General features: G+C 42.6%; 1 protein-coding gene across 3 annotated transcripts in view; it reads left to right on the plus strand.

Moving 5' to 3' along the window:
* The window catches only part of UROS (uroporphyrinogen III synthase), a 582,635-nt gene that overhangs the window by 387,411 nt on the left and 167,925 nt on the right, over window positions 1–27,299 (plus strand). For all 3 annotated transcript variants that reach the window (XM_044056186.1, XM_044056187.1, XM_044056188.1), the window contains one exon: window positions 23,413–23,511. In XM_044056186.1, coding sequence (XP_043912121.1) covers window positions 23,413–23,511 — 99 coding nt within the window. The remainder of the gene's footprint in view (window positions 1–23,412; window positions 23,512–27,299) is intronic.

The raw sequence follows: 27,299 nt of genomic DNA on the forward strand, positions 1-27,299 counted from the left end.
CTACGTAAGGCACTGCGCAAGAAACTTTACTCCCATAATACCAGGACATTATTTTGCTGACAGAATTTCAGTACTAGAAGACTGTCTTGTACAGTCATGCAAAGGTATCACCATTCACTATGCTGGACACAGTTTATAATGCTGTGTTGTTGTTGTTGTTGTCTTTTGGCTTTTCCCAGTTAGGGGTCGCCACAGCGGAACTCCAGTCCGCTAATGATTGGCAGTAGATTTTCACGAACACCGAGGTGCCAGCTCGACGTTCAACCTTCAACGAAGGCACGCCCATTTACGCATGTCTTTCGAACGCCCACCCAACCGCGGGGAGGACGTGCAGACTCCACACAGAAGGCTCTCCCCGCACTCCAGCTGAGAATCGAATGGGAGAACCCCTTGCTGTGAGGCAACAACTCTACCGCTGCAACACTGCGGATGTATTACTCCGAAAGACTTAAAATACGTCACCTTTCCAACATTCTGATCCTTTGTTCAGATTATCCCTGCCAAAAAAATCTGTGAACCATCTAGTGGTATTACTTTGTTTAAATTGTTTGTTTGATAACACTTTCTGTTCAGTGTTTTAACAAACAATCACAAACCTGTGTTGTACTTTTAAATGGGAACACACTTTTTTCATGTCAGTTTTAAAGATGTTTTTAACGTATTTTAAAAACATTTTTTTCTGTGTAGAAATTGTATTTATTTTACTTTTTGGGGCTGGTAAAGTGTTTTATAGTGCTTTTTTACTCTGTGAAAAAGTGACCTTTAAAGATTTTAAAGTTTACAGGCTTTTGCTGCTTGTTTTCTTCAGAGAAAGAGGCACCATTTTCCACTTGTAACAAACTGTCATTCCCATGATTGGTTCTTCTTCTACACACAAAAAGAAAAAAAAATAAGCAAACAACCATTGCCAGAACAGCCGGCTAAAAGTTTGCCTCAGCCGTAGGTGGGTGACTCAGCTGTGGCCATGAGTTGTACCTCAGACCACTCATCTTTACCCTGGATCCCTCTGGTGTACAACTTACAGCCACTATGGACCAGGGTTTTTTCACATCTTCAATGCCTGTTGGGGTCCCCTCAGTGGGCAAGGAAGAGCCACTGGAACAGAGAACAGGAAAGACTTCCCTATTTTGTCAGAATGTTGTGTCCATTCCTGGGGAAGCTTCTACTACTAACAACACTGTAGACCCCATTTTTCCTGTCAAAAAAAAAACAGAAAACTAAACGTGCATCTACTCCACCTCGAATCTCCTTGGATGAGAGTAACTTACTGGGTCTGGCTCAGGGTTTAATTTAGACTGTTGATCCTTCTTATAAAATAGTTTCTGGTAAAAGAAAGTGGGATACACCTTTTCCTGAAGGAATTCAAATTCCTGAATATGGACAGGAAGCTGAGGAACAGATACAGGATTGTTTCCTCAGATTTCTAATTCAAACTCAGAAGAGAGCTCAGTCTCTGGTTCTCCCTGTGGGGGCTTACCTTTCTCTGAGACTATTTCCAGAATATACCAGTGATTCCATTGAGAGAACACAGAGGTTTCTCAGTCCCTCAGAAAATGCTATGAGCTGTTACAAAAGGAATTTCCAGAACCTTCATCGGTTCCTCAAGCTCTGTCAGCTTTGAAGCTCTGTGTGTTATTGCATTCCATTTGCTTGATTGTCAGCCAGGTGCCCGTAAAAAAGGCAGACAGGATGTGTAAAGTTCCTCAGTCTTTTAATTTTGTATAGTCTTCCCAAACCTGTACCAGCAGCTATAGCTTTAGATCTGATGTTGTCTGTTCAGTCTTCATCAAACCTGTGGGTCTCGATTCTGACCTCGGAACTGACTCAGCCATCACCAAGCTAAGGATTCCAAGCTAGAGCTCTTGACACCCTACCCATACTGTCTCACTCCTCTCAGATACATCAGATCTCATTTGTCGCACGCAGCGAAGCATCATGATCAGGTTAGAGCTCCTCCTTGGGTGTTTCTAGCAGTTGTTTCTGGCAGAGAGGTGGCTGATTGGCCTCAAACCCCACCCTGCATGAGTCCGTGTTCCTGGAGGCCTTTGGGATGGGTCCATCTACATCCTAGGTGTCCCCCCCTGCAGAACGCCTGGTGGACCTGGTGTCTACAAGGGCATGGAAGGAACCAGATGCTGCATAGCCTATACCTAAAAGAGCAGAGAGAATTCTTAGTACCCTAAGGATAGACCCCACTGGATGAAGGGCATTCCAGTAGCTGCCATGGTGGTTGTGGCAGCCACCAAGAAAGAGCTTGCCCAGGAAAGCTCTACTGTCCATCCCCCTAACAGGGAGTCTAGGGCTATGGACAGATATGGAAAAAGGGTCTATGCTTCTTCCACTTTTGCCCTCAGAGCATTGAAATACATTTCTCATTTTGAGGCTACAGAGAGACTTGCTTAAGGAACTCTCTAGCTCTGGCTTAGAGTCCACGACAGCAGAGGAATGGAATTCCTTTACCTCCTGTATGCCCACTCTGCAGTCTATTTCCAATGCGTCCATGAGGCTGACCTCACACAGTTGAGGGCACCTCTAAGGTGGCCAGTTCCGGCACTGCCATTCAGCGCCATGCCTGGATGCAGCTGAGTGATTTTGCAGATCCCTGCAAGGTGACATTTGTCAGTGCCCACTTCCATTCCTCCCTCTTTGGACCAACTGTTCGAGAGACACTCTCCTGTAGTGAGAAAGATGGAATGACCCTGTCTGCTGTTGGAATCCTTTTCTCTACCCTGCAAAGGGCCTTCTCCATGAATCAGTACAGGGGAAAGAAGTTGTGGTTCAGAAAATTCCAGGACACTCATGGAGATTTTTCCCCTAGGGGTAGAGGGGGGAATAAATCAAATGGTAGACACTGCCTTCAGGACATAGGAGGTCCGCTGAATCAGGGGTCTCAAGATTTGTCTTTGGAGAAATCCTTGCAGCATCCCTGAGGTATTTCCCAACTGTCCATCTCTGCAGGCAGTCAGGGGATGTTGGCCCTTGCACCTAGAAGCCTGGTTAGCCATCACACATGAATGATGGGTGCAAGGTATCATATCCAGAGGTAACTCCATTCCCTTTTCAAATCTCTCCAAGCCAAAACAATACATCCCCGATGTTCCACCCGACCAGAGAGGTGGCAGCTTTGGAAATTACAAAGCTGCTTCAAAAAAAAGAGTCACCCAGGAAGTCCCCTCAGACCAGTGTGGATCAGGTATTTATTCTGGATTCTTTTTAGTTCCAAAGAAAACAGGGGATCACAGGCCCATACTGGACCTAACTTACCTGGACAAATCGGTCAAACACAAAATTTAGGATGGTCGCTGCTCAGTCCTTCCTTCCTTTTCTACAGAAGGATGACTGGATGTGCTTGATACCACAAGGATGTCTACTACCATATCAAAATGAACAGATGCTTTAGAAGGTACCTCTCTTTCAGGCAGGGAAGCCAGTTACTACCAGTTTCATGCACTTCCATTTGGTCTCACCACAGCCCCCAGGGTGTTCACCAAATGCATGACAGTAGTTGCAGCTCACCTTAGACTGCAGGGATTCCACGTGTTTTCTTACCTGGATGACTGGCTCCTAGTTACACCATCCAGGCATCTACTAATTCAGGCCAGGGATTTTCTCTTGCAACTGGCCCCAATGTTAGGGATCACCATAAATCTTCAAAAGTTACAATTGCAACCTGTTCAAATGACAGATTTTATAGAAGCCTGCCTGGATACAAACAAAATCCTGGCCTGTCACTAAAGATACATATCAGGCAAATGCTACCAGTTCCACTTCTTCCAGCAAATCTCGTCCTCAGGGCTTTGGGTTCTATGGCTGCAACAATAACTTTACTACCGACAGCTTGCTTACATATGAGAGTCCCGCAGTGGAAATTGTCAGTCCAATGGTCCGTTCTGCACCATCCCCTCAGTCATCCCATAAGACTGTGTCGAGTGTGCAAAATTCTGTTTTGTGATGGCCTCATGATCCAGAAGTGTCTCAGAGCCGACCTTTCATTCTTCCCACCTCCATTACCACATTGACCACGGATGCCTCCCAGACAGGGTGAGGGCATTACCTGAGACTGACAGTTCAAGGCGTGTAGACTCCCCCAGGAGACAAATCTACATATCAATGTCCTAGAGATGAGGGTGGTGCTTGCATTGCAAGCCCCTCACTCCCTTATTCCTCTAAGGACAATTGCAATTCAGACTGACAACATGTCTGTTGTGTGGTACATCAACAAACAAGGTGGAACCAAGTCCTATCCCCTTTGTCTAGAAGCAATGAGAGTGTGGCAATGAGCTCTCTCTACCAACCGCTTTCTAGTTGCAATGCACATTCTGGGGGAGCACAACATATTGGCGGACAGGCTCAGTAGGTACTATTGATGCCTCACGAATGGTCTCTGAATTAGTCAGTAGCAAACAGGATTCTCCTCAGATGAGATCAACCCTGCTGTGACCTTTTTGCCACTGGCTTCAGCAAAAAATTTAGCATGTACTTTGCCCTGACAGTCACTAAAAAATGCTCTAGTTCATGCTTGGCCTCTGGTTCGAATTTATGTATTCCCTCCATTTCCTCTGATTTCCAAATTTCTTCAGAAGGCATTCAGGTTGAAGAGCAAAGTGATCCTCATTGCCCCATTTTAGCCACAACAAGTTTGGTTCACCTTCCTGTGGTCTCATCTAATTTGCCCTCTGTGGACACTGGAACCTCGTCCAGACCTGCTGCCTCACCCCCCCCCAGGACAACTCTATCCAGATCTTCACAACATGAAACTAACCACATGGTTTCTCCAATTCCAATGATGGCTAGACAGTCCAAGCTTTCTACCCCAGAACAAAATATTCTGATTTCCTCCCATAAGTCTTCTACTAGGAAAATTTATAAAAGTAAGTGGAACAGGTTTTCCACTTGGGCCCAACATCATCACATCGATCCACTTACGGTGCCCATTTCGGCAGCCTTGAACTTCCTACCTGGGCTATTTCATTCGAGGTCCAGCTTCTTTGCTGTTAAAGTTGAGTTGGCAGCCATTTCTGATTTTCATATTGGGGAAAATGCTGCATCTTTAGCTTCTTCTAGGCTTTGCAAAGCTTTCCACAAGGGTACGTTCCTTCTTCGACTCCCTATCAAAGCTCCTACTCCTTTGTGGGATGTTGCATTCATTCTGCAGCCTCTGACCTTACCTCCTTTTGAACCCATTGCAAAGGTAGAGTTTAAATTTTTGTCCTGGAAAACAGCCTTGTTTGCAGCAATTACTTCTGCCAAGAGAGTTTTGGTGATTCAAATGTTGTCTTCCAAACCCCCTATCTTATTTTCCATAAAGGCAAAGTTAGTTTACATACTACTTTCTTACTGAAGGTTGCATCAGTAAATACCATCAATCAATCTGTTAACCTCCCTGTGCTTTTCCCAAATTTTCAAAATAAGGGTAAATGTATGTTGCACCTCTTAGACGTTAATAGACAATTGCACTTCTACCTGGATAGGATAAAATCTTTCAGAAAGTCTCATCAACTGTTTGTGGCTTTCTCAGATTCTAAAAAAGGCAAAGCTGTTGTCAAGGCTACTATTGCTCGGGATTGTATTTCTCATGTTTATTCGCTGAACAGTGTTTCTGTACCTAGATCAAGTCAAAGCTCATTCCATGAGATTCATAGCCACGTCCCAGCCCTTTTGGTCCAGAGTTTCCTTGGAGGATATTTTTGCAGCTACTTCATGGGCAAGTTCTCACACTTTTATTTTGCATTACAAACTTGATATCATCTCTGGAAATAGGGCTGCCTTTGACTCTACAGTACTCCAGAATATCCTTCTATGAGGCCATCCAGATCTATGTAGCTGGGGACTCTGTTCCACAGGTTTGATGAAGACTGAACAGACATCAGATAAAGAACTTATGTACTCACCATAGCTGTTTTTCTGTGTTGTCTGCTTCAGTCTTCATCAACTTTCCTTCCCTCCTGCCCCCTTCCTTATATCTAGAGGACCTGATGGATAACACTGAGAACCTTTGTTCCTGTTTTGAGCTCCTGAGGATTCTTTTAAGCTTTATTGTGTTTAAGTATGTATTTCTCTTCTGGGTATGTATTTCTCTTCTGGGAATACTGGCAGCACACTTGATGTGAGGTATCTGAGAGGAGCAAGGCAGTCTGGGTAGGATGGGAGGAGCTCTAGCTTGGAATCCTTAGGTTGCTGATGGCCGAGTCAGTTCTGAGGTCGGAATCAAGACCCACAAGTTTGATGAAGACTGAAGCAGACAACACAGATGGAACGTTATGGTGAGATCATAACTTTTTAATCCTGCTGCTGTTAAACATTTAGTTAATTCCAATCCTACTCTTCCTGTTAAGGATGGAAAGATTATTGATAACTTTGGGGGGAAAAGTGTATGTTTCTGCAACTCTGATTTTCAGAATTTTGAATTGTCATGTTCATATATTAAGGTTTGTTCTAATTGTGATAGTATGAAGAATGTTTTGTCTGTTGTTTCTTCTACTGATGAAAAATCTGTTTTAAATAATTTAGTTTCTTTTATTGCACAAGTCACTGCTCATTGTTTACAGTGTGTGTGATTCAATCGATACTTCTTCAAGGGTTTTGGCCACTGGTACTGTGTTGAGGAGTTTTGCCTAGCTGCATTCTCAGAACCTCCCAGATGATGTTAAAAAAGAGATTTTAAATTCTCCTTTTGATAGAGATTTAGTTTTTGGCCCCACTGCTGCAGAGATGATCAAAAAGCGTGATGAGAGGGGTAAGTTAATCCAGTGAATCTCAAAGATTTTTCAGCCCTCCTGTTTTCAAAGTTTCTAAGGAATTCTCTAACCTCTCATCCAATTCTGGCAATAAAAAAAAGAACACAAAAAGAAAGTCAAAATAAAATAAAATACAGGTAAACATTTAACAAGAAATAGCAAGGGGGTTCTAGAAAGAATTCAGGACCCCCCCCCCCGGAAAAACAAGGACAATCCATCAAATCTAAATGCCAAATTAAGAGCCCTTGTGACCCCCCCCCCCTCACCCTGGCCCCCCCTTTTTTTTTCCAGGAAGTCTGAATCTCCAGTTTTCTCTCTGGCACCAGTTTTAGACAAATAGGTTCTGAAGATCAGTCATCAAGGTTACAGATGGCAGTGGGAGGAAATTCCCTTTTTGCAAGAGACAATCCCTCATCCACTGGACCAGACTCTTTTTGTTCCCACCTGTCCGTTATCACATGCTGCCACACAAAGTGATAGGGCCAGTTCCTCCTTCCCAGGTGGGAAAAGGTTTTTAATCCAAGGATGTTTTTAGTGCCAAAGAAAGAAAATGATTAAAAATCAGTTTTTGATCATTCTTTCCTAAACCTGTTTGTGGCAGGACCCAAATTCAAAATGCTGTCACTTCACAACCTGTTACTTCTTCCTTATTCAGATTTCCTAGTATCTCTACATGTAAAAGATGCTTATCACATCCTTATTCATCAAGACTTCAGGGATTTTTTAAGGTTCTTTTTGTTTGGATCACATTATCAGCTCTCTCTATTTAGCTTTGGACTGTCCACTGCAGCGAGAGTGTTCATAAAGTGTCTAGCACCAGTCATAGCTCATTGCAGGCTACAGGGTATCCATATTTTTTTTTTCATATTTAGACAACTTGCTTATCTTAGCAGAGTTTTTTTCAAAGTGTCAGGAATCTCTCGCTTGGGTGAGAGATCTCTTATACAAGCTGTGATTCCAATAGAACATTCAGAAGTCCTTTTTTGACTCCTTCACACAGGACTGTGTCCCTGGGGGTGTTAGCTAGACACCTCACTTCAGGGAGCTTTCCTTCCACAGGAAAAATAGATCTATATATAGATCTTTTTCTAAGGTTTTCCACTCCGACTTCGGTCACTGTGAGGGAATACCTCAGGATTTTGGGGCTAATAGCATTTATGATTCTCACAAATACCCCTGGAAAGACTCCACATGAGAAAGATACAGTGGTATCTGAAGCCTCTTTGGTCACAGCTCCAACATCCCTTGTCTTTTCAAACCCTACTGCTGGAGTTTGTCAAAAGGGAACTCATTTGGTGGAGACAACAAATAAACTTAAATCCAGATCTCCTATTCTCCCTCCCTGTCCCAAAGCAGTCAGTCAGCACAGACAACTCGGATTTTGCTTAAGGAGTAGTGTCTTGAGGGATATAAGGTGTGTGAGACACCAAGGACAGATGCAAACACATAAATATAAAAGAGATGCTTTCCCCTAATCAAGGCACTCAACTCATCTTTGGTCTCTGGGACCTTTTCAAGTTGTTATAGACAGTACCAAAATCATATGGTACATCAACAGGAAGGAGGAACCAGGTCATACCCCTCTGCAGATAATGTTAGCTTGAGATATATCTTCACAGCACAGCCTTACTGTACAGGCTTCCAACATTCTGTCAGACCAAAACTGTGTAGCAGAAAAGCTGAGCAGGACAAAGGCAGTCCCTCAAGATGAGAAACAAGATTAAGGGATCTTCAGAGATTTAATACATCTGTGGGGTTTTCAAGTAGACCTATTTGCATTCTCTCTGAACAATCAGCGGCAAGACTCTGCTCCAAGACTCCATGCAAGAAAGCCTTTTTAGGAATGTTCCTGTATTTTTCCTCCCTTTCCACTGATATCCAGGGTATTTCTGAAGATTCAGAAGGAATCCCCCCAAGATCATTGTGGTGATTCCCTTCTGGCCTAGGCAATAGTGTTGTCTCATATTTTGGAAATGGCCAAGGGCATTTACCACAAATTTCCTCACAGACTGGATCTACTTCCACAAGATCAGGGATGTATGATACACCCCAATCCCAATCAACTTTATTTGACTGTATGGATGATGCAGTCTTAATTCCCTTTAGGCAGCTGTTTACAGAGAATGTGCAGCAGGTACTAATGAAGGCAAGAGAGTCTGCTACTAGAAAACTGTGTATTTAGTGTCAGCAATATAACCATCATCCATTGAGGGCTATTTGTTCTCGGTTTTACAATATTTGTGTGAGTTACTATCTTATGGCCTTTCCTACTCCTCCATCAAGGTTTATTTACCGGCCATTTCAGCATGTCTGCCCCATGGTTCCCTTCTCTTTTAATGCATTCTCATGTTAAAATGTTTTTGTAAGAAGTTTTGCATAACAGACCTCCTAGAAAACCAGTGGTTCCTTCTTGGGATCTTAATTTTGTGTTAGAGAAGCTAACGGTTGCTCCATTTGAATCCACTAATTCAACTGACATGAGGTTTAACATGGAAAGCATTTTTGTTGATTTCTCTGACCTCTGCAAGAAAGGTATATGAATTGCAAGCTCTTATGGTTAATAAATCCTATTTCATTTTCCATAGGGACAGGTTTTCTTTGAACTAATCCTTCTTTCATGCCTAAAGTGTTATCCATGTTTGCTTTATGGCAAACTATTCATCTCCCCATTTTCTTTCCTGAACATAAAAATGAGGGATAAAGGATACTTCGTACCTTGGATGTCCACAGGCAACTCTGGTACAATCTTGTTAGAATTAAATCATTCAGATCTTCGGATCAATTGTTCACTTCTTGTGAAGGTGAGAAGAAGGGACAGCCTGTGTCACAGCAGACTGTTTCCGAACAGTTGTTTAAGGCTATTACTTTTTGTTACACTGACCACAACACATCTGTTCTAGACAGGGTCAAGGCCCACTCTGCCAGGTCCTTGGCTTCATCTGTGGCTTTTTGGAAAGGAATAGATTCTAGAAGTATTCTAAACTTATCCTCTGTACATACCTTTACAAAGCACTATATGCTTGATTCCTTCTCTAGGTCTAAATCAGGCTTTGCTTGGACCATACACCAGGGGCTGCTAGACTCTTCTCCTTCCACCTCCCAAAATTTATAAGCTAATGGTAATCTACCCATATAGCTTAGGCAAGTACAGCAGTGATCAATATGAAGAACGTAGCATAGTTGTGTAAGTAAACTTAACATGACCATAGAATTTCAAATGATCACTGCTGCAGTAGCCACTCCTTGCCTCCACTCCCCCCCCCCCTTGTTTCTTGGTGTGTTGTTTTGCCAGGGTGTGAACTTTTATTTTTTTGTTGTTCCTAGCATTGTTCTTTCAAGGCCTAGTCTCCATCTGTCTGTTGGCATGAAATCTCTGAAGAGCTCTGTGGCCAAACCTGCTCTTTTAGTCAGCTCAGCTCAAGCTGACTAATGGTTTGGGTGTGTGGAAGGTGCCCTGAAATTTTGGAAGCTGGCTGGCAGTTGCATCCTTGCAGGATATAGCGCTTACAGCTTAGGCAGTGATCATTCAAACATCTACTGATCTGATGTCCTTTTCATTCTTCCTCATGAATGAGTCACGGCTCCGATCCTCGGATCCGATTCGGACACATCTTCAAGACTTGGATCCAAATCTTGAGCTCCTCCCACTACCCATAATGCCCTATTCTATCCCCAACTCCTCAGTTCTTGTTTGCTGCCATTGGAACAAGATCGTGAAATGAATCTTGAGCATGAAAAAAGTGCTTTTTGTTTACATTTTCACTATTTTGAAGGCTTCTAAAGAGTTCACATTAGTATTACTGTTTTTCTGTCCTTCCTTTACTAGATGTTCATCGTGTTACACTGCTGCAGTCATTACACTTGGGTTATCCTGCCGTCAGGTGGTTCCGCAGTCGGCCTGAGTTCCAAAGTCTTGGTCTGGCGTCGGTTGCTGTCACCTCCTCCCTGACGTCAGTGCAACAGGGGTATATAAGATGCAGCGGACGCCATTTTTTTCAGTCTTTCTTGCCGCGCGGTGCCTGAAGCAAAAGCAGTTTGCAAGTGCCGGTCGGACGTCTCCTGAGATTTTCATTCCGAATCCAGAACCGAAGTCTTCTACAAAGCTAAGTACCCCGTTGGGGAAACTTTTTCTTGCCTCAGACCGATGTCAGTAAAAGTTAATAACTGTATATCTTGTGGGAAGCAAATACCTCATAAGGATTTCCATTCCTATTGTATCCTATGCCTAGGCCCAGACCACAACGTCACTGGTTGTCGGTTTTGTGCTAGGTTTAACAAGCGCACTATTAAACGTCGGTTTGATTTTGCCTGACATTATTTTGGTAGAAAATTCAATTATACCATGCCATTGGAACTTCTGATGACCGGAATACACAAAAAGCGCAAAGACAAGGATAGGCATCTGAGGCCCAAAACTGACGACGAAGCCTCTTCTAGGCCAGTCGCCAGTTCTCCGGTTTTTAGTGAGGTGCCTTCGCAGCCCCTGACGACCGTTTCTGTAGAACCACAGGCCACCTCCGACTCCCACGTGGAGATGGCTGGGCCTTCGGACACACAAGTTATTCAGCCAACTGAGACTAACCCTTCTGAGGGATCCGGAGTAGCTGAGCAACACACAGCCTCAGAGGGTGTCTTCAGACCTACTCAGTTAAGCATTAAATCCTCAGCTAAGTTTAAGCCTCCCTTAAAATCAAAGAAACAAATACAGCATTCTCCAGGACAGACCTCCATGCCTAAGAAACAAATGCTCAAAATGGCCGAAGACCTAATCACTCTGATCAGGGGGTCCCATCCCCCTCCTGATAAAAGGCCTAGACAGGATGCAGACTATGATTCATCCAACCAGGTGTCCATCTCTTCTGATTCATCCTCAGACCTAGGATATTCTTTTCCCCCTTATGAGGATTCTGATGCTGAGGAATCAATTCCATCAGCCTCACAGCCTGAGGACTACTCCTTTGGGGAAACCCTACATACCATGAGGGAGCTTTTCCACTGGGAAGGCCAGGATTACTCAAAATCCAAGAAAAGGCTAAGAGACTTCCTTTTATTACCTCAACACAGACCCCCTTGCTATTCTGCCAGTTTTAGATATTGTGGACGATGTGTATACTGAATCCAGCTTAAATCCTGATTCCTTACCTCCAGCCCCTGTTAAACCTGACAGATACTACAGAGTCTCTGACTCGCACAAATTTCTGTATAAAAGCCCTGTAGCTGACCCTGAAACTATTTCTCAGGGACCCAAAGGGGTTAAGGCCTCATCAGCCAAGAATCTAGTTCCCTCTGACAGAGATTCCAGAGCATTAGGCAGATGGGGAAAGAAAGTATATACGTCTGCAACTTTAGCAATGAGAGCTTTAAATTGCCAGTTTCACATGCTAAAATATCAGCAATTTTTACTGTCTCAGTTAAAACAAAAAATGCTTCCAGAATCAGATCCTCCTAATTTTTAAGAAATGCAGGATTTATTGCATGCAGCTGAACAAGTGGGAAAGCATACTTTGCAATGTGGTTTTGATTCTCTAGAGGCCTCCTGCAGAGCAGCAGTTACAGGCTCTGTCATTAGAAGACATGCTTGGTTAAAAGAACATATGCTACCAGATCATGTTAAAGCAAAATTATTGGATGCACCTTTGCAGCAGGATGTGTTATTTGGAGTTAAGGCAGAAGAGGTATTAAAGAAAATGGAGGATAAGGCAAAATCTATGCAAACGGTGAAGGATTTTGTACAGGTTCAGCCTCATAGATTTAGCAGAAACTGGCCAACTAAGAATTGGTCCTTTCCAATTACAGACAGACCTCAAAGGGGAAGATACAGACGTCCAAGAGGTAGAGGCCAAACACAAGGTCCTTACAGGCCTAGACAATGCGTTGCATCAGGCCAGAAAGAAGGGGAAGACAGCCCCCATCCATATAAAAAGCAGCTCTAATGACTTTCTACTACAGCTGCCAAACAAATCACTCTTGGCAGCCCCCTTGGGAGGAAAACTGGCACTCTTCTACCACAATTGGCAAATGATCACCAAAGACAAATGGGTTCTCAGATGCTAGCTGTACAAAATGCCCTTATAGCTTTCAAGGACCTGCTGCATCCAGGACAACTACTGCTAAAGACAGACAACACCACAGTTATGTGGTGCATAAACAAGCAAGGGGGCACTCACTCCTACCCCCTATGCAGACAAGCCATGACCTTGTGGAACACAGCTATAAACCTTCAAGTTCATCTTCAAGCACAATTCCTGCCAGGAGAGAAAAACACACTGGCAGACGACTTAAGCAGAAACATCATGGATCCCCACGAATGGGAATTGAATCCACAAATATTCAGAATGATAACACAGAAATGGTGGAGCCCGGACATAGATCTGTTTGCATTCCCAATGAACTGCCAGCTACAAAAATTCTGCACAAGGAGTTACCATCCACAAGCATGGAAAGTGGATGCCCTCTCATTCAGCTGGGAGAACCTACAAGTATACGCTTTCCCACCACTACCTCTCCTGCCAAAGGTACTCATAAAAGCCAGGCAAGAAGAGCCAAAGATGATCCTAATTGCACCAGACTGGCCACACCAGCACTGGTACCCAATCTTAAGGAGCTTAGCACAAGAACCACCCTGGATTTTGCCTCAAATCCCACATCTGCTGACGCAGCACAACAGTCAAATGCTACACAGCCAGCTAAAGACCTTAAACTTAGCTGCATGTAAGATTCCTTAGTCAAGCAAGCAATGCCTCTCTCCAAAGCAGTTATGGATGTCATTCTGGAGGCCAGAAGGCCTAGTACCAGGAAAGCTTATTCGGACAAATGGAAGAGATTCTGTGCCTGGAACCAAGCTCACAGCCTTGACCCTCTTGTCCCAAACATTCCTCAGATACTACAATACTTAACTGAGATGCTAGGCAAAGGCCTCTCCTTCTCATCCATCAAGATCCACACCTCTGCCATCTCTGCTCATTACAACACAGATCCACCAATTTTCTCTAATCCTCTGTTAAAACAGTGCCTCAGAGGGGCTAAAAACATAAGACCGCCTACTCCAACTTGGGACCTCAACTTTGTTTTGGAAAAATTAACTTTACCTCCTTTTGAGCCAGTTAACACAGCAGAATTAAAATAGATCCCTTGGAAAACTGCTCTGCTCCTGGCAATAACATCAGCACGAAGAGTTTCAGAATTACAGGCACTAATGGCAGTTGAACCTTTCCTCATTTTCCACCAGGACAGGGTGTCTTTAAGAACTAACCCTACATTTATGCCAAAGGTGGTATCCAGTGTGGCTCTAAACCAAACTATTCACCTGCCAACTTTTTATCCTAAACGACAGAATAAAGGAGAGAGACTACTGCATTCTTTGGACATTCACAGGCAGTTACGCTTCTACTTGGACAAAGCCAAATCTTTCAGAAAATCTGAGCAATTATTGGTAGCATATGCTGCAGGAGCACAGGGAAAAGCCATTTCAAAACAGACTATTTCAAAATGGATAGGACATTGTACATGTTTCTGCTACACATACCATGGAAAACCTGTACCTAGCAGCATTAGATCTCACTCCACCAGGGCAACAGCAACTTCAACTGCCTACCTCAGGGGAGTTCCTACCAAGGATATTTTGGAAGCAGCAACTTGGAGTTCTGTATATACCTTCACCAAGCATTACTATCTGCCTCAATACTCTAAATCCAGAGCTGGCTTCGCCACTGCAGTGCTGCAGGGCTTTATAGCCACCCATAATGCCTTATAGAACCAGCCACCCTACCTCAGCTTTGGGATTCTACCCAAGTGTAATGACTGCAGCAATATAACACGATGAACATAGTACAGTTTTGTACCTACCATAAATGTAGATGTTCGAGTGTATACACTGCTGCAGTCCAGGTTACCCTCCCTCCTTCCTCTCTTACTGGCTGGTATGTACCTATGTCTTCTACCCTTATTACCTATGGGTGTATTTGCTGGTAGCTGTAAGTTGTTTTTTTGCTTTTCTTATGTATGTTTTATTAGCAATTGGAATTGCCTACCTATTTAGAGGCACCTGACATCTGGGGCAAGAAAAACTGAAGAAAATGGTGTCGGCTGCATCTTATATACCCCTGTCGCACTGACGTCAGGGAGGAAGCGACAGCAACTGACGCCGGACCAAGACTTTGGAACTCAGGCCGACTGGAGAACCGCCTGATGGCAGGATAACCCAAGTGTAATGACTGCAGCAGTGTATACACTCGAACATCTACATTTATGGTAGGTACAAAAGTGTACTTTCTCTAGCTGTCTGCTGGCATTAGGGTGTCTTTATTTCCTTCCTCCTTGCCTTGTGGCGTTCATTTTTTTTCTATAATTAGTTGTTGGTTGTTGTTAAAAAAGGCTCTTGTTCTTTTTCTATAATTAGCTGTTGATTCTTAAAAAAAAACAAAAAAAAAAAACTTTTCTGCATTTAGAGATATTTTAGTCTAGTACTGATGTTATTCCAGTAGAAGTTGCAGTGGTGCAGAGGTGAACATTGTCACCTCACAGCAAGAGGTTCTCGGCTGGAGCGCCTTCTGTGTGGAGTCTGCATGCTTTCCCCGTGGTTGAATGAACTTTAAAGACACGCAGGTAGGTGCGTGCATGTGTGTGGGTGTGCCTTCTTTGAAGGTTGGGCACTGGGCTGGCAACTCGACACTGTAAAAATCCACTGCCAATCATTAGCAGACTGAAGTTCCGCTGTGGCGACCTCTAACCGAGAAAAGCCAAGTTTGTCTTAGTTGAGTGTGTGGTTTGCTACAATGTGCTGTTCTTTTTGGTGCAGTTACTGTAGGTGAGCTTTTTGTGTACAATTCTTGCATAGACTTTGGTCATGTCTGAAAAGCTCAGTTTTAAGAAATGCACTTCTGGGCATAAGATCCAGAATTTTGAGGCCCACAAGAAGTGCATTTATTGCCTGGGGTCAGAGCATCTTAAGTTAGAATGTGATATTTGTTCCTTGTTTAACTCCGGGGTGCTGTCTGACCAGCAGAATAAATTTATAATTAAAGGGTTGCTTCCAGTCTCTTCTTCCTCTCCTGGGGCTTAAACTCCCTCCAAGTCTCATCTTGGCTCCTCACAAGTAAATAAATGAGCCCTCAGAAAGTCTCAGACAGACTAGGAGCCACTGGATAAACATAACATAGAAAGGCTTTGGATTTGACCTCTTATGATCCAAAGACCGTAGTCAGATCCACAGGCCTTTTTGGATCCAACAGGCATCATCACCTTCACTTGCTTCCCCATGCCTTCCACTTTGTACTTGGATCCCAGGCCCTTGGATCTGACAGCTAGAAGCCAGTCACCAGATATTGCATTGAAACCCATTTCTCCGGCTGTGCTGACCCAGTTGTTCCATACCCCAAGGAAGCAGTTCAGACCAGCATCTGTAGTGTCATCTAGATCTTCTAGGAGCCTGACACAGGCAGATATGGACAGGATGATGTGGAGATTCCTTAGGGCTCAGATCCAGATGGGGGTCCTGTCAGCTCTGTCCTCTCCCAGATCCATGAACATATATGCCCAACAGATTTTATCTCCTTCTCCAATCCAATCTGCGGTTTCTAGAGTCCCAGGATTCTAGATCATCGAGAGGTGTGGCATCAGATCAAAGGAAGCTCCCTTCCTCAACTCTGATGGTATCCCTGACCAGTCCGGCTCAGATGCCTTTGGATCAGGGTGGGTCTCGGATATGAGAGGTCAGTGTCAGGTCTGCAGGGTTTTATTTGCCTCCATCCCTTCCCCTAGGTGCCTTGGCCCTGGACAGCCTGGGTCCTATTTTCTCCAGAGAGCTTGGATCCAGGGTTAGCCCCAACCTTCCTTCTTTGGCTGCTTCAGTGCCAAAGAGAGGAGGAGAGGTTTCTCTGGGTCTGTCAGCTTTCCAGGTAGAAGAAAGGGCTTTCTCTTTGCATACAGAATCTTCCTTTCTAGTCTCGGATCCTATCTCTCATCCCTCATTGGGTCCGAGCTGTGAGCCCATCATTTCTGCTCCTCAGAATCAGCCAGCTCAGGGAAGCCTACACCTGTGTCCCCCAGAGGGATTTTCCCTCTCTTTTAATACCCTCCTGAGCATCCTGCAGAAGTGGTTCCTCAGAAGAGAATGTGTAAGAGAAGGAACATAGACTCCCCTTTGGATTCTGTCCCTGAAGACACCAATTTCAGTGAGGGAGAAGGTTCTCCCCAATCACCACCTGACGATGTCTTCTTTGGGGACATCCTGGAAATCCTTAGACAGAAGGGTGGAGGGTCTTCCCAAACTCCTCCTTCTGAGGAATTTTGGGGCTGGCCCATCTATGTCTTGGGTGACCCCCCCCCCCCCAGGTGAATGAATTTATTGACCTAGTTTCCTGCCAAGGTTGGAAGGAACCTGACACTGTCAAGCCCATCTCCAAGTCCCCAGATAAGTTTTTGGTTCCTCCTTCAAACAGGCCCCACTAGTGCAAGGTAATCCTAGCTGATGTCATAGTGGTGGCAGTAACCACTAAGAAGGAGTTTTTGGAACAAAGCTCCTCTGTCCATCCACCAAACAGGGAGTCCAGAGCGATGGACAGATTTGGAAAGCATATATACGCCTCAGCAGGTCTATATCACGTCAAACTAAAATAAGTTCAAACATTGTAATATCCAACCCTAAAGTATGAAATTCAAAAATAGCGAAGCCATGGCACATCGATTTTTTTTTCCCCAGGGAAAAAAATTGGTGGGCCATTTTCAGGGCTTTACTATTTCCTCCACTGTGATGCAATCTCGGAGTTGGTATATTTAAGTACAGGGGGTGTGGGGGCACAGCCCCCACGTTGGGGGGTGTGGGGGTGAAGCCCCTCACTTTAGTTTAAGTTTAAGGTTTAATTTTTTTTTTTGTCACTTAGCAATTTTTTTCCCTAGGGAAAAAAATCGCTGTTCTTTATTTTCATTATTGTTGTGTTTCGGACTTTAGGGTTCGATATTACAACATTTGAACTTATGTTAGTTCGACGTTGTGATATAGACCCGCCTCAGCCACATTCACACTGAGGTTGTTAAATTAAAAGGCACATTTTACTCATCTGCAGAAAGATTTGATCAAGGAGCTTTTAAACTGTCTGTCCAAGTCCATGTCTGCAGAGAATCTCAGGAAGGTTTCTCCTCAGCTGGCTACTCTGTCATCCATTGCCAATTCATCGATGAGGCTGATCTTCCATACAGCAGCATAGCCGTTAGGAGACATGCCTGGATATGGCTGTGCAACTTTGCGGATCCCTTTAAATAGTCTTTTGTTAATGCCCCCTTTGATGGTTCCTCCTTATTCAGGCCATCAGTGAAGGATACTCTTACCCACAGCGAGCAGAAAGGAAAGACCCTGTCTGCTATGGGAGTCAAGTTTTCTACCCCTTAACATATCTTTTCTAGGAATCGGCGAGGCGGTAAGAAAGTGTGGTTCCAGAAATCTCAGGGACCTTTTCAGGACTTGCACAGGGATTTCTCCTCCAGAGACAGAGGAGGAGGTTTCAATGATAGATGTTGCCCCAGAGGCTGAGGGGGTCTGTAAAACCAGGACTTCAGAGACTCTTTCTCCAGTAGGCCCTATCAGCACTGCTGAAGCGCTGACTGACTGTCCACCTCTGGAGGCAGATGGGGATCATGTTTCCCTGCACCTCGACAAATCTCACAAACACAAACAATGCATGGGTGCTAAGTATTATATCCAGAGTTCACTATATTCCCTTTTTCCTTCCACCTCCTGTCTCAAGAGAAAACTCCCCAACGTTCTGCCCAGTCAGAAGAAGTACACAGCTCAAGAGGTTCAGAAACAGTTACAAAAAAGATTGCTCCAAGATGTCCCAGGATTCAAACTTACTCCTGCTTCTTTTTAGTGCCAAAGAAAATAGGGGATTTGAGACCAATTCTGGATCTAAGCAGTCTGAATCAGTATGTAAAGATGTCAAAGTTCCAAATGGTTGTGGTTCAGTCCATCCTGCCTGTTCTCCACAAGGATGATTGGATGTGCTTTATAGATCTCCGGGATGCGCACTGTCATATCAAACTAGGCAGGTGATCCAGAAGACACCTGCACTTTCAGCTGGGGGCTAATCACTACCAATTTAGAGCACTGCACTTTGGACTCACCACAGCCCCCAGGGTGTTCACCAAATGCATGGCAGAAGTGGCAGCTCCCTTGAGACTCCAAGGATTTCAGGCATTTCCCTATCTCAACAATTGGATTCTCACTGCCTCAACCAGGCATCAACATCTACAAGCCAGGGATTACTCCAACTCCCTAGGCATTGCTGTCAACCTTGCCAAATGGAAACTGACTCCTGTACAGATGCTAGAATTTATAGGAACTCAACTGGACGCAGTGACTCAAGTGGCATAATTACCTCTTCATTGCATCACATAACTGAGAAATCAGGTGTTGTCTCTTCCATCCCCTCCAGCAAAACTAGTGTTACAAGCTCTTAGCTCATTGTCAGCTGCCATTCTTCTAGTTCCGTTAAAGAGAGTCTTTATGCAAATCATTCAACGGATATTGGCAGTTCAGTGGTCCATTCTTTACCAGTCTCTGTCTTTTCCCATAAAACTCACTCCAGTTTGCAAACGTCACAGTCGCTGGTGGATCCAGTCAGACAACCTCTTTCTGGGCAGGCTGCCCCCCCCCCCCCAATAGCCACAGCGATCATGGACACTTCCCAGCTGGGGTGAGGTGGGGCATTTCCTTGTTAAGATGGTCCAAGGTATGGGGTCCCCCTCTGAGACTAGGTTGCATATCAATGTCCTAGAGATGAGAGCAGTTCTTCTAACGTTGCAAGCCTTTCAGGACGTTCTCCCTCTAGGGACTATTGCAATCCATACAGACAACATGCCACTAGTGTGGTACATCAGCAAACAAGGAGGAACCTGTGCCTACTCACTGTGCAGAGTGGCCATGCGGGTCTGGGAATGGGGGATCACGTTAGACTGCCTTTTGGTTGTAACGCACATTCCAGGAAAAAACAATGTGCTGGCAGATAGACTCAGCAGATCCATTCTGATTTCTCCCGAGTGATCCCTCAATTGAATGGTAGCGAATATGAACTTCAGCTGCTGAGGCCAGCCTTGCTGCAACCTATTTGTCTCTCCCCTCAACAAGTGCAGCAAGTATTTAATTCTGATCCCTCCTCCTGAGAGTCACTGTGGGATGCTGTGGTTCATGATTGGCCCCTGGGTCTCCTCTATGCATGTCCCCATCTTTCCCTGATCCCAAAGTTCCTACAGAAAGCAAGCAGGCTGAAGAGCTCAGTCATCCTCATTGCCCTTTCTGGCCTCTACAGGTTTGGTTCCCTTTACTCTGGTCTCACTTGAAGTATCTTCCATGGATACTGGAACTCATTCAGGATGTCCTGTCTCACCCGTCAGGAATTCAGCATCCCAATCTCAAACTGACCACATGGTTTCTCTACTTCCAGTGATAGTCAGATGGTTCAGGCTTGCTTCCCTGGTCCATGATATTATCTTAGCCTCTCAGAAAGCATCCACCAAAAAAATTTACAGGAGCAAATGGAAATGGTTTTCTGTTTGGGCTTCTATTTATAATATCGACTTCTTTTCAGCCCCTGCTTCAACCATTCTCCTATTTCTCAATACCCTTTTTAAGGAAGGGCCTATTTTTTCTACTGTTAAACTTCAATTGCCAGCTATGTTTAACTTCTATTCAGCAACTGAATCTTTCTCTGTGGCATCTTCCCGGTTGTGTAAAGTTTTTGTGATGGAAATCTTCCTCCTTAGACCTCCAATAAAAGATTCCTCTCGCCCTTAAGATTTTGATGGTGGTTCTTTCAAGGGTTAACTCAAAATCCCTTTGAACCTGTGAACAAGTGTGACATAAAGTTTCTTTCTTAGAAGACAATATTTTTAGAAGCTATTATTTCAGCAAAATGAGTTTCTGAGCAGGCATTATCGGCCAAGCCTCCTTGCATCCACTTCCAGAAGGATAGGGTGTTTCTTCGAATGAAGCCTTCCTTTCTGCCTAAAGTGGCTACTGAAACTAACATTAACCAGTCCATTCAGTTACCAGTTTTCTTTCCAAATTTTACCAATAGAAGTGAATATATACTGCACTTTATTGATGTTCATAGGCAATTATGTTTTTATCTGCACAGAATAAAATCCGTACAGGAAGTCTGATCAGCTATTTGTGCGCTCTTCCCACAGAGTTTCCAAAACTACTCTAGCCAAATGGATCACTGATTGTATTTTTCTGATTTACTCTCAAAGGTGTGGAGTAACCTCATCATCCTACAGCTCATTCCACTAGATCTGTCTACTTCATATGCCTTTTCCTCAAGAACCTCCATTGATGACATCTGCACTGCAGCCACTTGGTCTAGAACTCATACCTTTGTGACACATTATAACTTAGACATTGTTTCCAGAAGCAGATCTTCCTTAGGTTTGACAGTGCTCCGGCATGTCCTCCCTTGAGAGCCTCCCAAGAGTTGCGTAGCTGGGGACTCTGACCCATTCGTGAGGAAGAATGAAAAGGACATCATCAGATTTAGAAGTTATGTACTTACCATAACTTGGCATCTGTGTTGTCCATTTTCATTCTTCCTCACCTTCTCTCCCAGCTATCCCCGAGCCCTGTCACTCCTAGAAGGATCTTAGGATGACATGGGAACCATTATGTTGCTGGTTTGAGCCTCAGCTTTTCTTTATGTCTGTTCTTTCTCTGTAACACAGTAGGGAAGAGACAGAAAATTTGATGTGAGGAGTTGGGGATGGAATAGGGCATTATGGATAGAGGGATGACCTCAAGATTCAGATCCCAGTTTTGAAGATGCGGCCGAATCGGATCCGTGACCCATTCATGAGGAAAAATGAAAATGGACAACACAGATGTCAAGTTATGGTATGTACATAACTTCTAATTATTGTAAGTTTACTTACATGACTGTAGTTTCATTTTCAGCTCATCTGCACTCCCATTAAGATCAAGTCATGTATGATATTTGTATATGTTCACATTCTTTGTAAACATTACGAAAGAGATAATTTAATAGATCCAAATATGGGAGCGATCGCATGACTAATAGTTCAGTAACAGGTCTATATCACATGAACGAATGTTCATAATATCAAACTCTCTAAAGAGTGAAAATGCCAGACCTCAAACTTGTTATTGTGGGGGCTGCGCCCCCCCACACACACACACCCCACTAAATATATATACCAACTCCGAGATCGCACTACTACTTTACTGTAATGCGATCCCACAAGAAGCACTTCGAAGTCTGTCCAGCATTTCCACTCTTTAGAATGTTCAACATTCTGTTCATATGATATAGACCCTTCAGTAACAGCATGCAGTAAATTTTCTACTGCTCCTAAAGCATTTCAGACATTTTTACTGCACCCATATTAATCTCACTTAGCTTGTATATAAAAGGTTCTAAGGCCTGCAGACTGGTTTTGAAGCAAGATGGGCCCCTGAACATAAGAGCATGTGCCCAGTCAAGAACATAAATAAACATTGAGTTTGGCATACACAACATTCTGACAGTGCTGACTCTCAGGATTTACTGTTATGTTTATCAAGATGATTTAATTTTCAAGCTTAGAGTAAGAACATGCCTGTGGTAGTTAATGTTCTTTCCAAAGCAAATTATTTAGCAGCTCACTGTTTTGCAAGCTGATATTTAGGGCCTGTGAATGAGGTCAGACTTGCTGGCAAGCTTCTTCACTAACTATGGGGAATGCTATCTTTTATGAGGGAAGAGGGAATGAATACACTTGCTTGTTTTCAGAAACTTGAGGGAATGCACTTTCTTTATTTGTACAGGTCATGCAGTTAGTAAATACAGTAGGTTGCAATGGATTTCTGTTATTTATGGTACTTGTGTATTATTACTTCCTATTCTAAGAGAGATTAACTAGTGAAACAAAATAGCATTGCATTACATTTCAGATAACATCTAAACTAATCTCGATCCTAAATTCAATGGCAATTTTTGCTGTCATCTTGGACAACAGCTCATATCTAAGAGAATCTGCAGTGTACCACCATGTAACAGTGTGGTACACTTTTTATCATCTGTCAAATGGTGTAGCTGTGCCTTGTTGTAGTTGATACTTGTTTGGGGGGCATCACTAATGTAGATGTAGGTAGATCAGTCTTTCTTGAGTTTCCCACCACTGGCTGTGGTCATAGATGTCCATAATAAATATTTGCATTTTTATGCCATCACTTAACTTCATTTTTCCTGATCAGAGCAACAGGATGGCTTAGACCCTTCCCAGAACTTTTTTATTGTACCTGAAAGCTGGCCCTTTCCTAATGTTCATACCAAGTCAGCAGAAAGAAAAAAGTTACCTCAAAAGTATATCCAGTAATATGTATGCACAGTCCTAAGTGTATATCTTGGTGGCTTCAAGACCTAGTCACTAAAATTTTCCCAGTAGCATTTCACAAAGAGCTTTACTGTGCGCAGTACAATGACCAGTTTTTTTTGCCTTTTTTTCTGTTAATCATTTGAAATTTACCGTGCATTTATTAGTTTACCAGTTCCTTGATTATTTGTTATTTTAAATTTAGAAGACATTTGAAAGTAGTTGTGTTTTTTATTAGTACATGATGTTTAATTACTGCTACAAAAAAAATGAGGTGATGGGAGAAAATGGCTAATAATTCTATGTTTGACATTTTTAGGGTGTACCAGCAAGTGTCACATTTTTCAGTCCATCTGGAGTCAAATTTTGTTTGCCAGCCATCCAGAAACTATCAGGCAACCTTTTAAATCAAATTAAGGTAATAATGTTATGGAAGCATTTTTTTTCTTTTTATTTCTGTTCAGTTTACATTGTAAGTACATTAATACTTTTTGAAAGAATAAGAACTTAAGTTCAGCGGATGGATTAATTTGTACAAATGTTTTACAACACTATAATTTTTAAATGAATATATAACATAAATTCCTAGGAAGAGGACCGTCGCTCTGGTGGTAAAAGATAAATTTAGAATCATAGGTTTCAGCATTTAAGTGACTAGAATTTAATAATTGCACACTGGTCACAATATTTCTTTCCGGGTTTTGGTGTGTCTGTCAATTTCACTTGCATAGTAGGAATAGCAAGGGTATGACTTTAAGCCATAAGTATTAATTATGTAATTTGTAAGGATCAGTGCTGTAGTATCGAATGTAGGAATGCATTCAAAATCCTGATGTATTGAAATACCATCACACCAAAAACATCAGCAACAGAAGGTTGAAACATGAACACTCAGAATCAGGTAGCATTTGTACTACTAAAAAGGCCAGTAGAAAATGCAGTAAACCTTAATGTGTTTTGACCCTTTCTGGTCGACGTTTTGGTGCATTGGGATTCTGGATGTTTTCCCCATACATTACATGAGTGAACTCCATTGAAAGTGGATGTCTAATCAACTGGCCTGTGTTCCAGAGCTTTCAAATGTCGCCTATATTGGGCCAACTTCTCTCTCATGACATGGACATTAGTAGGACAAGAGGGATAAAGTAGATAAATACCCACACCATTATCCATTGATATTTCACAGTACAGAGCAATCAGATATCTGCCCCTATGTATCATGTGGGTGACCTCCAGTACTCCACTACGTACCCAAATTGAGATTCTGCTTCGTCTGCCTTTGTTGTCACTTGATCACCACTGTTAAGATTTTAATGTAATTTGGAGGTCTTCTGGGGACTAATAACATCGAAGGGAAAGGTCTCCAAGAAGTGTAATTGTGTTCAATAGATGTCACAGAAGAGCTTTCACCTTCAGTTTGTTTCCCATTGGGAAACTCAAAGTATCTGAAAGTAAGCATTGCACTTCATTTGATAAAAGAACTTTAAAGTCAAGGGTATATAATTTAATTTAAGTGCTGTCCTAAAACATAAAATAGTTGCCCTTACTTTAGAGGAAGAGTTAATATGGAGAGATTATCTGAATGCCTATAGAAAATGGACAAAAACTTGCAGCTGAAGTTTATAAAGACCGACAGGCTGAGGATTTTGCAACCTCATACGTGTGGGAGGACCCTAGGAAGACATTACTAGAGAAGTGCAGCTTTACCAGCCCTTGGCTCTGACATGTCCTTTCACAGCATCCCTCCTTAGTTGAGGGACCTTATTTGAATACAAGCTATACCACATGCAAGTTTTGCATTGGCTTGATAAATTATAAAATTATTTTACTGTTCAGAATACTCACTCTAGCTAATATTGAACCTGTATTATTCATATACTTGGCTAAAAACAGATCCTAGCATTTTGCAAGTTTTAGAGTTGTTTTATTTTTCTAAATATTTTGTTCCATTAAATGTTATTTACTTTACTAAAGCTTGTCAAACATGTATATCATGTTTTAGTTTAGTTTGTTATGTTTGTCAGTGTCTTAAAAGGTAGCACACTTGTCTCTGAAGACAGAAGATCAGAAAGTTTATAAGTTCTATTCTCACACCCGATGATTGGGTGAGGATGAGGAACTTGTATATACCGCCTCCGAGATCTCCATACCTCAGAGAAAAGGGAATATTCTGAGAAATGGTATCTCAGACTTAATATATGTAAATTTATTCTTTTTGCCATCTAGTCTCCATATTTTTAGTTTGCTGCAGCGGCTCATGACATTTCAAATGGTTACTTTCCATCGAAATGCCAAGTGCCAGGAAGCTGAAAAAAAAGACCAAAAACACAAAATCACTCTTCTCATTTAAACGTCTTTATTGTGGGGCCACACAGATATATATATATATATATATATATATATATATATATATATATATATATATATATATATATATATATATATATAAATATCATCTCAGACTTCGTATATGTAACTTTGGTCTTTCGGCCACTCAGCCTTTGTATTTTGGGACTTGCTGTGGCAGGTCCTGACATTTGAAATGGTTATCCTTCATCTTCCTGAGTTGGTGGTAGCTCAGATGTAAAAAGATTCCATGGCACGTACTAAAAGAGTAGGAGAACTTAAAAATATACTATTTGCGCAGAATAATTTTATGTTTTTAAACAAAACAGTTTTTCATTTTTTTTATCCCCCAACTTTTTTCTGCAATGAAAACTTAATTTATACCACAGTCATATTCAGATCTCATTTTTTTTTATCTAATACCTCTTTACATCTTACCATCCACATTGTACTATACACTTGAAGAAAAAGTTTTTTTATCCATTTCTTTAACTTTTTCACTATTCACCCCTCCCAATTCACCAAACAGGACCATAGCCAACTTATTTTTTTCTCTCTCTCTTTCCTGTGTTCTGCATTCCTTCTGTTGCATTTCATACTTGTATCCCTCTACTTTTCTGCATGCCTTTTGTAGCATTCCATTTCTTTTTCAGGGCCATATCTAGGTCATTTGGACATTGGACTGACACCCCCTCAACTCAAAGTTGAGAACCCCCCCCAAATAATCAAAGCATCCTCAGAAGTGCACAATACAACATTCATCTAATATCTCCTTGCTGCAGTTTCATTTTAACAGAATATGTGTACTGTATTCTCATCAGATTGGCAACTCTTCTTAGGTGCTTATTGCTCCCTCTGACAGCCTGTGCCGAGGGCAGCGTTTGCCATACCCTAGCTATGGTACTGATTTATTTTGCCTATCCACAAAATAATAAAAAAAAATTTACAATAGTTTCTTCTTCTCAGCAAACATAGCACTTTCTTTCCTGCTACTGTCTAAATATTTTAGTCCTTTAAAAGAAAATGTCTTAAGCATGGCCCTCCATAAAATATTCATCCATTTCCATATGTATTCAGACTTTTCCTTTCTTCTTATCACTTTGTCTCTCCCACTTTTAACACTACCCATGAGTCAACATAATAATATTTTTCCATCACCTGCTCATACCATTGTTCCCTTTTTGCTGGTGAAATTTCCACATTTTTGTAATATTTGCCTACATCTACTCATCAGTCAACTCTTTCCTTTTCCATCATTCTCTTTCGGCTTTTCCCGTTAGGGGTCGCCACAGCGGATCATCTCTTTCCATTTCTTCCTATCCTCTGCATCTTGCTCTGTCACACCAACCGCCTGCATGTCCTCTCTCACCACGTCCATAAACCTTATCTTAGGCCTTCCTCTATTCCTCTTACCTGGCAGCTCCATCCTTAGCATCTTTTTCCCAATATACCCATCATCCCTCCTCAGCACATGTCCAAACCAACGCAATCTCGTCTCTCTTGCTTTGTCTCCAAACTGTCCAACATGAGCTGACCCTCTAATATACCGATTCCTAATCCTATCCATCCTAGTCACACCGATTGCAAATCTTAACATCTTTAACTCTGCCACATCCAGCTCTGACTCCTGCCTTTTGTCAATGCCACTGTCTCCAACCCATATAACATAGCTGGTCTCACTACACTCTTGTAGACCTTCCCTTTCACTCTTATGGATACCCGTCTGTCACAAATCACTCCTGACACTCTTCTCCACCCATTCCACCCTGCCTGTACTCTCTTCTTCACCTCTCTTCCACATTCACCATTACTCTGAACTGTTGATCCCAAGTACTTAAACTCGTCCACCTTTACCAACTC

Source organism: Protopterus annectens, chromosome 14.part0, assembly GCF_019279795.1.
Source record: "Protopterus annectens isolate FY-2018-M chromosome 14.part0, PAN1.0, whole genome shotgun sequence".
NCBI classification, from domain to species: Eukaryota; Metazoa; Chordata; order Ceratodontiformes; family Protopteridae; genus Protopterus; species Protopterus annectens.